General features: G+C 35.5%; 1 protein-coding gene across 1 annotated transcript in view; it reads left to right on the top strand.

Moving 5' to 3' along the window:
• Positions 1–201: 201 nt before the first annotated feature.
• LOC110109607 (protein TONNEAU 1b) overlaps positions 202–12,679 on the top strand; it is a 17,696-nt gene continuing 5,218 nt past the window's right edge. Inside the window, exons 1-4 of the mRNA XM_020840761.2 lie at positions 202–507; positions 1,342–1,477; positions 5,939–6,027; positions 6,125–6,247. Coding sequence (XP_020696420.1) covers positions 421–507; positions 1,342–1,477; positions 5,939–6,027; positions 6,125–6,247 — 435 coding nt within the window. The 5' untranslated portion in view covers positions 202–420. The remainder of the gene's footprint in view (positions 508–1,341; positions 1,478–5,938; positions 6,028–6,124; positions 6,248–12,679) is intronic.

The raw sequence follows: 12,679 nt of genomic DNA, 5'->3' as shown, positions 1-12,679 counted from the left end.
CAAAGTTCTAAAAAGTCTCTTCAAAATTAATTTAAAATATATGCATGAAAATATATATATATATTTTATGTTTAAATAAATTAACATCAATAATATTTTTAATATAATTTAAAAATCAATGTATTTTATTGATGAATAGAAAATATAAATATTAAATAAATTAATATAAACCCTATTAATTATTGGCATAATTAGGATTCCTCACTGCTGCTTATGCTTCTCCTTACCTGTCGTGCACTTGGCTCCCCTACATTTTAAGCTGGAAATTATCCCTCTTTTCTCCTCCGCGGCATCTGAGAGCTCTCTTTAAAGAATGGAGTAAATTTGAGCTTTGGCTTTTGCTATTGCTGTCTGACTCTCTTGCTTTCCGTTTTCTGAAACCTGTAGCTGGTTTTCGTCGGAAGCGAGCGAAGAGGAAAGATGGACGACTACGCGAGGGAGATGATGGACCTGAAAACACTCGTCACCCGAACGCTCGAGAAGAAGGGAGTTCTCGCGAAGATAAGGGTAAGAGCGCTCCCGTTTCTCCGATCTATTTTGTTGGATATGAGAATCGGAAGGTCAGGACCTTTATCCGGTGGAATTAGGGTTTCGGATTGTTGTTATCTTGGCAGCCACTAGCTTTTATTTTGTATGAGGTTGCTAGCGTTGAATAAACCCAGGGAAACTAGGGAATATCAATGATGGAATGATCAATTTTCGTTTTTGTTTCTGTACTAGGTCGAATGCTGTAATGATTGTTAGGGTTTTGTTATGGATCGGGCATTTTGTATATCTTCTGGTGTAGCAAGTTATAGTGAGCTAGTTTTTCTGCGGTGGACTTATTTTGAAGGCAGGTTTTTTACACCACCTCTAGGTTTGCTTCCAAATGGTAGCTCTATTTTGGTGAACGAGAATGCTTTTTATCCATTTGTTTCGTGCAGGGTCTGACTTCATTGTTTATCTTTCAGATCTTTGCAAGGGCTTATCCTGTTGAAATGTAAAAATTTAGGTTTTTAATTGGAACCACACATTTGATTTTCCAGTACTCTGAAGCAGTGATGAGTTTTTCCCATAATTCATTTAACCTTTATATCCTGAAAGAACTCGACCACAATAACCAAATATTTCCTGATATCTTTACCCACATGACCTGTATAGTCTAATCTGTTGAGATTTTGAGATTATCATATTTTTTTTCACTTTCTTGAATATTAAATGGCATGTTAATCTAGCACAGCAAGGTCTCTCAATGTTTTTGGGAAAGAAAAATTTCAGTTTTTTTAGCAGTCATAACATATTTGATTAGAATTTCAAATAACTTCTTGTTCTAAGTTGAAATTTAATTTAACTTGGTTGCAGGCTGAGCTCCGAGCAAGTGTCTTTGAGGCCATTGAAGAAGAGGACCGAGTTATTGAAAATGAAAATAGTGGAGTTCCTCCAGCTTTGCTTGGAAGTTGTAATGATCGTGCCAAGCAGCTACATGCCTCTCCTACAGGTCTTTACTCTTTACTAATCATTCCATGAAAGAGGATTAATCATTATTTGTGCATCTTCACCCTCCATTCGTTTCTATTGAATTTTGAATGAGTTTGAACTTATTTTTTATATATTTATTTTAACAATTTTTTTTATTGTTGTTTTTGGTCCACTTTGGTCCACCTCATTTATTTTCTAATCATTTGACATTAATTTTATACAATTGTCTTTTTGATGCATCCCTTACCCTTCATTGTACATCTCAAACCTAATTATGTCTATTTTCCACTACTTCATGTTCTATATATATTAGATTATACTTCTGCTTCTTCTATGATATGATCATTTCTAAATCTAAATTTCATTTACACATCCATGCTAAACTTTGTTATATACTTATACATTACTTTTTACTGCCAAACATTTGTATCTATACAACTTTGATGAGCGTTTGGCGGGAAAGAAGTCACTGATAGATAATTTGATCATGTCATAAATGAGAATATTAAGATGGATGAGTGGTGAAATTATGATAGATTGAGAAATGATTTCATTAGAGGGATACTGGGAGGAACATCCACAAAGAAAGTGTGGTAGAAAATTAAACATAAGTGATTTGGGCATGTATAATAGATGGTAGACTATGTACCAATAAGAGGTTTACTATTATATATTTTCATTTCATTGATTGCCACATTCATCATACGAGGTCTATGATTCACAATGGTCTTAAGAAATTATATTGGCAAGCAAGTCACACAAACAACATGCATGCTTCCTCTTTAAGTGTTGTACGCTCTTACATTTTAGAGTGATTCTTTTTGTTGAGTCTCTGCATGGGATTTTATGAAACTATCGTTGCTCAATGTTAGGCATGGAGATTGGTATGAAAAGATCAAGCTGAAAGCTTTTCTTTCTTGTTAGGAATGTAGAGCAAAATTAGTAATTTTATTTGTTAGAATGGTGCTATAAGGTTTTCTTTGAAGCCACCATTCACTCAAATTTAGGGTTTAAATATAGCTTTTCTTTCTGGTTATACACAATTTTTGTTCTCATTATGTCTTCTAATAAGTTCATATTTGTATTTTTCAATGTTATTTTTGTCAAGGAAATTTTTCTTCTTGCCTAAACTATTTATGTTAAGTTTTTTTATTGTATAATAGAATAAGGACATCTCAAATGAACATCAATATGGTTAATAATAATCACATAGTGGATGATACTAGACCGTTATGGGTATATGCTACCACATTTGACAAAGTAAAAGCAATTAAGGCGGGAAGCAATGTAGAATTTCAACATCTTTTTCGTTTAGGAACGTTTTATGGGAACACATTCTCGGGTGAGTGCGCACTTTCTTTAACAACTTGTGGCAAGCATTTAATCAAAAAATGCAAAAATTAGATGATACAACAACAACAACAAGCTTTTATCCCACTATGTGGGGTCGGCTACATGAATCCTTTTTCTCCATTGTGTCCAGTTAAGAGTCGAATTCTCATTAAGATCTAATAAAGAAAGGTTATTTCTAATATTTTCTAGCCAAGTCTTTTTAGATCTACCTCTACCTTTCTTAACATAGGTTAAATAATACATCTACTATGCTAACCGGTTCATCATAAGGCCGTCGTTTTATGTGACCAAGCCATCTAAGGCGACTCTCTCTAATCTTATCTACCACTGGAACTAGTCCAACCTTTTCACATATATGCTCATTTTGTATCATGTCTCTAAGAGTGTAGCCACTCATTCACCTGAGTATCATCATCTCTGCAACACTTAACTTAATATTATGCTTCTCTTTTAGTGGCCAACATCCTGCGCCATAAAGCATTGCAAGTCTAACCACCATCTTATAGAATTTTCCCTTAATTTTGAGTGGTACTTTTCTGTCACACAACAAGCCCAAAATGATGATGCTGAGCAAAAAAATAAGTAAGTATTTTTTTAAAAGGTTCTTTTTTCTTCTTTTATGTGAAGTGGTTCCAACCAATCTTTAGGCTCATGGTTGAGTGAACATTTATTTAGGGTTGAAGGTTATGATCCAAAAAGAAGTAAATTATCAAGCATTAATGCAATTGAAAGATCATTTAATTTATAAGTTATAGATCATTTACATAAAGAATTTTCTTGAATGTTCTATTCAGTAGCCCTTTCTCACATGCCTACACCTGGCAAGCTAGATTTCAACCTTGAATTTGTCTATGTAAGCCTATAGAATTATTGATGCACAACCATTAATTCATTGCGCCAACCCTAGATGGAAGTTGACATGGAATCACCTCTTGTTTTGGCAGAATTTCCTGTTCTAGAAATTCCATCCCCTATTCAAAATTGATTCTCTCTACGTATATATGAGAAAATAATTTTCCTGATTCATTGTATAATTACTAATTTTCCTTTGTTTCTCTTTTCTATCTTAGGTCCTCAAATTGAGTAGTGTTTTTCTAAGTTCGACATTAGTTACTGCTGTGCTATAAGAAAAATAGAACGTTTTTTAACCGTATTAGACCTTTTAGAAAAAGTAACATTTAAATCATATTGCTAAGGTGTACCTAAAATAACACGAGGAAGGTTGGTAAGCAACCTATCACACTAGATTCTGTCATATTGCTTAGGTGTACCCGATTTAATCGAATTTAGACATCTTCAGTGCACATATATACCAATTTTATCCACCCAAGCTTTTAAAGATAGCTATGGATGTGATTCTGATTTCAAAGTCCTATGGTCTAGGAAAAACTTAGACATAACATTCATACAACTCACTATCAATTTTAAGCTTGTCCGTATTTATAAAATGTGTTTGAAAAATCATAGTTCTCTTAACTTGCATTTAACCTTATGGGTAGCTATAGGGAAACACATGACATTTGAAGAATCATCCATTAAAAATTCCTCAAAATCACTAATCTCTTCACCAAACTCATGAAAATTATTAAAATCGTTAATTTGATTTTCTTCTTCATATGCAGTCTTATGCAAGGTTTTATTTGGACACTCGTTAGCATAATGATCAATTTGATTACATTTAAATTATGCATGGTAGAAATCTTATACCCAAATGTAGGCGCTGTAAATATCTCTTTTGTGTTTTTTATTAATTTTATTTTTTAGGACACTTAGATGCAGTGCTTGCAACTAATCGAACTTGCTTTCTTTGATGAAATGATGCACATACTGAATATGTTGCTAGCCTCTTAGATGCATGAATTTTATTATTTGTTCAAAGCCTAATGCAAGTTGAAACGAATGCTCAAGTAGTGATATTTGATGGTGTGTCATATCTTGCTGGATAACAAGTCTCAAACCATACATAAACCTAGAGATTGTTGTTTTAGGATCTTCAATGATCTCAAAAGACAACTTTAAGTCCATCACATTAGCAACACTTGCATGAGCTTTATCATTTCTTTCCTTGGAAAACCCTAGATAAGGCAATATCTAAATGAGAGAGAAAGATTTGAAGAGGGCAATTAGAAGTATGGCAGAGTGAAGTCATAAGCTCAGTTAGAAAATTTCAAATGAGAGAGACTATAAGATTTCATCTCCTTTGTAGTTGTATCTAAGGATTGAAAAACATGTTGCCGAGGATAGGAGGAGAATTATAATTGGAGAAATATCTAGAAAGACATGAAATAATCGTAATTGGGGTGGGTCTTTCAGTTGTATCCAATAATTGGGATAGGGATTGTTGACAATGATGATGATCTTAGGCTTCAATTCAGATGACTTTTTTAACTGTTTTTATGATAGGAAAAGTAGATAACAAAATCAGTTTTTGTTTGAAAAAAATTGAACGATTTAGTTTTTTATTTATTTTCTCATAATTTGCTTTAGAAAAGTTACTTTTAGAAAGACATGAAAATGTGGCCAAGAAAGCATCTGGATAACAAAAGTAGAATGAATAAGCTACCCCAAATGAAGATTTGATATCTGTATCTTTTAAATTAGTTTTCTTTTATTTCCTGTAACCAATATGATTTGTATAACATGTGGAAGCATGCTTTCTTATTGTGTAGAAAATCAACTATTGTGACGCTTCAAAAGCTTGAACTTTAGCTCTTGATTATTCTGAGTAATATATTCTACTAAAACCTTGGATGGAAGAGTAGATATCTGAAATGAGTTCTCTAAGCTTCTCAGATATACGTTTATAACTGATCCTTTTGTTCCATCACGTTTTCTTCTTATTATTGGGCAACTATCTTTTGATAACGTAGTAAATAAGCACTGTATAATTTTTTTTAATTTACTGTACAATATCAGTATCCTTAGCTTCCAGTGTTATTCCAGGATAGAAGTAATTATTTTTGCTTAACCCGGACCATCTGATTTGTTGCCCTTCTCAAAATTTTATGCTGGATGTTTCTTAGTTTTGAAGCCTACACACAGTGCTTTTGGAAGCTATAGCAGTTGTTTGTGTTGAAATGCTTTATTTCATCTACACTGTTTAATAAGAACCTTTTAATCCTAGCAGGAAAGTTATTGACTGCTCTGGTGTGCGAATACCTAGATTGGGCCCAGCTTGGGCACACTCTTAAGGTTTACTTGCCTGAGTGCAATTTGGTGAGCTTTCTGCCTATCTGGTTCATGGAATTTAGCTACCTTCCAATTCAATAGTGTTCTTAGCCACCTCTTCCTTTGGCTGATGACATGATTTCAGGAAAAGGACTTTTGGAAAGCTGAGTTACGGGACTTTAGTGGCAAAGATGGCTTTGATATTAATAGGAATAATGAAAGCAGGCCTATGCTTTTAGATGTGCTTGAAGGTTTTCTGAAATCACAGGTATTGTCCTTGTTGATATGGTCTATCATCTTCTTGGTTCTCTATCATATTAAGATTTATATTTGATTCATTAATTAGGAAACTTACCGCAAAATAAGTGCTTTGTAAGTGAGTTTGCATTCAATTGTCTTGTTGTTTAGATATTCCCATTAGAATTTGAGCTAAGCTTGTTAAAATTTTGAAATGCCGTCTATGGTTTAATTCCAAATAATTCATTATCAATTATTATTTCCAGTATTGACATGCAAATATTACAATATCTATATGTAGTAGATGATATATATTATAGCTATGTACTTAATAATATCATATAATACACATATGTATCATTACAACAACAACAAGCCTTTATCCCACTATATGGGGTTGGCACACATGTATCATTGCTATTGACTAAATAAAAAAAGAAAAAGAAAACCCAAACTCGAAACCCGTCGGTCGACTCATCCCACCTCGCAGCTCCACGCTAACGCATGATCTTCCCAAAAGACGTAACTCTTCGCTCTCGTAACTCCCTCACATGGCAGAAAACTCCCTCAAGCCTGCTCTTTCCTTTCATTCGAACTCACGCAACTGCTTGTCTCCCTCGCCAGTCTCTCCATGAATCGCATGCAAGGAAGACAGGTTCTCCTTCTCGCTTTCTCTACACTGTGCGTAAAACCCCGCATGTGCTTCCTTGTTCAGTATGCATGCACCATAGCAGTGAGATTGGCGTTTCTTGTAAATGCTATGTTAAGACATGCTAATAGTTCTTCTATTAGTAATGTGGATGCGATGATAATTTACAAGAGTAGAATCTCTGATGATTTGCAGCCGGTGGCTATTGAAAATAGTAACTTAATAAATTCCACTTTAAGTCACGATTCTAAAAATAATATGCTGATAATGCCAAAAGCAAAACTAGTTGGAGGGCCTCTGCAGGATATAATGCATCAGATGATGTTGACATGCTTCAAGTGTTTTCTGATGAAGTTAGAAGATGCGCAGAAATAGATAATGTTGAATGTTTATTGGTTATGGAAGGGAACTTAAATTTGTAACCCTGGCATTTACAAGAAGATGCATAGAAATAGATTATGTTTCGTTCATTGGCCTTGTTATCGGTTGGAAATTTTCTTTGTTGCATTGGATGACAGGTGCATTAACGGAGAGCTTCTTGAAACCATCATCTTGACATGTTCAACGTTTGTGAAAACTCTCAAGTTATCATCTAGGATGGAGGTGTAATCAAAGAAGCATCAAAGTGTGCAGTTTTATCTTCGCTTTCTTGCCCTCGAAGAAATTATGTTTCACTTTTGGTGCATTCCCTTGCTCTTCTGAGAGCAGCCCATGCATATAGTCATAGGGAAGATGGGCAGTGGAAACCTACGATCAACTCCTAAGCGGAGCCGTAAGCTCCGACCCAAATCAAACAATCGGCCAACTTCCAAGGGAAGTTGTAAGCCTCGACCTATATCTAAACATAGAGGCAACTCCTAAGTGGAGTCGTAAGCCCCGATCAAATTCAAGCCTACAGGCAACTCTTAAGAGGAGTCATAAGCCATGACCCAAATTAAATAACCGAAAAACTTCTAAATGAAATCGTAAGCCTCAAATTAAATCAATTACCGTGTATTCTAACAGATGTAAACCCCAAATCACAACTTACTCCCCATATAACTTAAATTATAACCAAACCATTTAAGTTTACTCGAGATCTCTGAGAGGAGGTAACCCATAGCTATTAATCAGATTTCCTGGGTACTACAATCAGCGATTGATACTGTTGATAGACTGAAACTTACGGTATTCCCAGGACGATAGAATCATGGGATCTTGATTGGGTCTACCTTCATACCCCACAAACGAGACTAAAACACCTAAAATTTTTCATCCTTAATCGAGAGTTTTCTCTTTAGGCAGTAAGAGAGGTAATTAACTATGAGGGCTTGCGCTCATAGGAAGTAAGGACCCAGATCTAACCAAACCTTGATATAATCTTTAGGGGAAATCTAATTAACTACAATCTGCCTTAAAGAAAATGAAATCCTATATATGCAAAGCAGGATTAATGCCGAAGCGCCATTTTTCTTGAGCAAACAATTGCAAATAACTAAGAGTTCATTTGTTGCAAATATATGGACAATCGATGTATTCAAAATATAATGCAAAGTTAAATTATGTATTTGAAATACTTTGCAGTGTTTGGTTTATTGTATAAGAAGTTTAGGAGTTTAATTTTATATTTTTGGTTGCTTGCAAAGCGAAATTGAAACCTTGAGATATAGCATCGGCTGATGGCAGTAACTATTTGTTAAGGCATTGTTGGCTAGCGATGATGAAGACAAGTAGGGGCATGAAAGGACTTGGGCACCAAAAATCAGTAAGCAAACAATAAATTTCAGTATACCAACAAATTTTTATTGATAAGAAAAGAAATAAGGACATGCAAGATACAATTATTTTCTTTCGGGAAAAGGACCTCTCGCAAATTCTAGACACCGCTAGAATCCATCACAAAAATCATGCACAACAAATACTAATAAAACTTATCAATAACATGATCTAAATCCTAGATAACTTCCCCTTAAATAGCCTTAGTCATCATAACACAAATGGAATCTTCCTAAACAATTGAATATAATTTAGGCAATCATCCTAAACAATTAAACATGATTTAGGAAACCTTCCTAAATAATTAAACACTTTGTAAATAGTATAAACATAATTTAGAAAACCTTCCTAAACAATTAAACATGATTTAGGAAATCTTCCTAAACAATATAAACATAATTAAGAAACCTTCATAAATAGTTTCCCTTTAATTAGGAACCTTTCTAAACAACTCATCTTGATTAGGAATCTTCTAAATAGCTTCCCTTGGGCCCCACAAGGTGGCCTTCCCGGCGTATCAATACTCCCCTCCCAAAGAGTCACATTGTCCTCAAGGTATAAGGATTAGAATTGTCTCTTGTTCATATGTTTTAACAACAAAATCTGCTTCCTATCGAGAACCACTTAGCACATGATCCAATTCTATATCCTTCATTATTTGCTTGTTCTTCACTTCTTCACTCTAGAGAATATACCATCTTTCAACAGTTTAATATCTTTGCCAATGACTTCACCTTTTATCCACTTGCTCTAGTCATTATAGTCATCAATTATTTTTTTCCACTCAAAGCCATAAAGGTTAAAAAGAAATGGGCAAAAAATCAGGTGGCAACAAGGAACCACATGGATACAGTGAGAAACATAAATGTTGTTGAATCAGTAGTTGCAGGTCCATACATCTGATAAACACTTAGCGGCAATATAAGTTCCAGATCCTTTATAAAATGCAAACTTTATATGTTGCCCAGCAAATCCTTATCCAGTAACTCTATATTTTGCTTCACCATGTAGGATTGTCCGTCCAAAGTAATGGTATTTTGTTCCAAGCAAGAATGTAAAGAACACTAAGCACAATTAAAGTTACATGATGATTATGTCGTCCAATGCAGTTCTGAATCCCCTTTTCAGCTCAGTCTCCATGACCATGGGTAAAATTGAATGCATAAATAACCTGATAATTATATGAATTCTAAAAAATGATCAATTATTTAAAGTTACTTTAATATTCCTTAAAGTTTAGAATGATAATCCAAATCAAGTCTCATTATCGAGCCATTTAAAGGATGTAAGCCATAACCTAATTAAGTGGGCCACATCTTTTTTTTTTTTTAATTTGGGCCACATGACTTAAGGGTGAGGATACAAGAGCCACTTTTGAGCTTTCCTCATCCTCGAGGTTACAAGCCTTAGGGCTTTCTAATCTATATAAGCCGCAATCCATTCAATTTGGATTCGTCCAAAGCAGGGGGTGCAAACGAGCTGAGTTGAGCTCGAGTAAGACCTAGCTCGAGCTCGACTGATGAGCCAAATCTTGAGGTCGACTCAAGTTCGAACTTGAGCCCGAACTCGAGTCGAGCTTGAGCTCGACTCGTGCCAGAATTTGCGGTCCGACCTGCCCATCCGCCTTCAGCATTTGCACACCTAGACGTAGGGGTGTCAACTTTTGACACGACCCGAAAACCCGACCCGTATCCGACCCGGAAAATCCGGGTTGGACCCGACCCGTTTGATAAACGGGTCGGGTTCGGGTTCACAAATTCGACCCGTTTAAAAAATGGGTCGGGTTCGGGTTGACCCGGCGGGGTCGGGTCCGTGTTCAGATTTCCGACCCGTTTGCCTTCCCGGGTTGGGTTATAGGGTCGACCCGTTTGAACCCGGGTCAGTTCCGGGTTCGACCCGAACCCGACTCGTGACCCGAAATTGACACCCCTACCTAGACGTCGTCTGCCTTTGGCGTTCTAGGCCTAGACGTCGTGCTTCACCCCGCTGTTCACCCACGGTTCGCTCGCTTCCGCTTTTCACTCGGGCTAATCGAGCCAAGCAGCATCTATGCTCGAACTCGAGCTCGAAATTATGCTCGAGCTCGAGCTTGAAGCTCGATAAGCTTGGCTGGCAAGCTCGTTTATGAGTTGAGCTTGAGCCGGTTCGCACCGGCTTGGCTCACTTACGCTAGTCCAAAGTAAGCAAACCACCTTTTGTTTGTGTGTAAGAAATCTACAATACAACTTACAGCACTCGAAGAACTCACAATAATCTTTGCTCTCAGTAAATTGAATACTCACAAAATTGATAGCGAGCTTGATCTTTTAATCACCACTGAATTTCCTACTTAAAATCAACCAAACTTGAGCTGTTGCTTACTTAAATCAAAATCAAAGAAACTCACTTCTTTAGACACTCCCTGATGATAGTGATTAAACATATATGAGAGCTTGAATTTACGATGTTTGATGAAGTGAATTTTCTTTTACAAGGAAAATGCATTATTTTTTTGCGCATTATATTCTCTGCATTGTCAAAATTTCATGCACTGAAAATGCCCTTTTCTAGAGGGTAGGCATGGAGCAGGATTTAGATGTCCCAGTATTGTTTATCCAAAGACCATAGGATTTTATTTGGGAGTTTTGGCGGACCCTAAAATTGGCTTTGCAGATGTGAATTAATATGAACCGTAGTTTATGATCAGACTGCTATATTTCATCATTCAATGAATCACAGAAATAATAATGTTTTGCATATTTTCTCTTTAATTGTATTTTTTGAAGTTCATTACTCCTTTCTGCATTTCATAAATTAAAGGAAGCAGCTTTAGCAATTCTACCTTTATAGAGTTTTTTTTTATCTACCTCCACGGTTATTGCTTTAGACATTCCTACTATTATATCTGCTAAAATGATAATTTTGTAATCAAGGTCGCTGTTGTTGTCCTACATATCTTTAGATACGTTGGGATGTAACTGGTTACGTTGTAGAATGAAGAATGATACTCATGCAAATTTTTGTTCCATTGAAGGCCTCCCCTGGCATGCTGTGATTTGGGGATTTGACAGGGTTTTACATTAAACTGAAGTGAGATATTTGAACTGCTCTTGAGATCAGAATTTAGCTCACCTAGTCATCTACCCAAATCATTTGGGCAATCAAGTCAATCTTGGTCACTAGAACTTAAAACTCATCAAAATTTATTGGAAACATTGCTTGTGTAACTTATTTTAGTATTTTTTTTATCTTTTTTTTAATAACTTATTTCAGTATTTTTTTTTTGGCCTTGGTTTAACAAAGGTAGTATAACTTATTTCAGTATGTCATCATAACTTGTGTCCTATAGGGTTTCTTAAATTTATTTGATGGTTTGGCTTATGGATATTTTACATGCAATAGTCAAAAGTATTCTAAACAACCTGATCCAAGTTATAATGGTCATGGAGTATAAGCCAAATATTACTCCATTGTTAGTTTAACACGTATAATTATAAAAAAATTCACATTAATTACCCATTTAAATTATACTTGTTTATTTTATTTTTTTAAAATAACACTGCCGTTGCCAGGTCCCAAGTCCTAGATGAGAAAAGTGGAGGGTTGCGTTAGGTAGTCGACAGCCAGCGTAAAACTTGTCGAACAAGAATGACATGAATCCTTTAAGAATTTGTGTTAATGCTAGGGTGTCCCCTGGAAGTGACGCGCTGTATGGTCTGAATACAGTGACAAGTGTGCAAGGGCCGCTGCACCGGTGCCCGGGTGCAGTGTTAAATAGGCAAAGGTTCCCACATCAATGACGGATGTGGGCAAAGAAGCTAGTCCATGATACTAAAATTAGGATAGAAACTTGGAATATAGGTTCCCTTACAGAAAAATTAATGGAATTAATAGATATTATGATTCATAGGAAATTAAATATTTTGTGCATTCAGGAAACTAAATGGGTTGGAGAGAAGGCTATGGAAATTGATAGTTTAGGATTTAAACTTTGGTATTCGGGTAGGATTCGTACTAGAAATGATGTAGGTGTTATTATAGATAAGAGTTTAAAAGATAATGTTATAAATATTAATAGGA

This window comes from Dendrobium catenatum, unplaced genomic scaffold (genome assembly GCF_001605985.2).
Source record: "Dendrobium catenatum unplaced genomic scaffold, ASM160598v2 fragScaff_scaffold_716, whole genome shotgun sequence".
NCBI classification, from domain to species: Eukaryota; Viridiplantae; Streptophyta; class Magnoliopsida; order Asparagales; family Orchidaceae; genus Dendrobium; species Dendrobium catenatum.
Note: the sequence above shows the minus strand (reverse complement) of the source record. Positions and strands in the feature narration are given on the sequence as shown.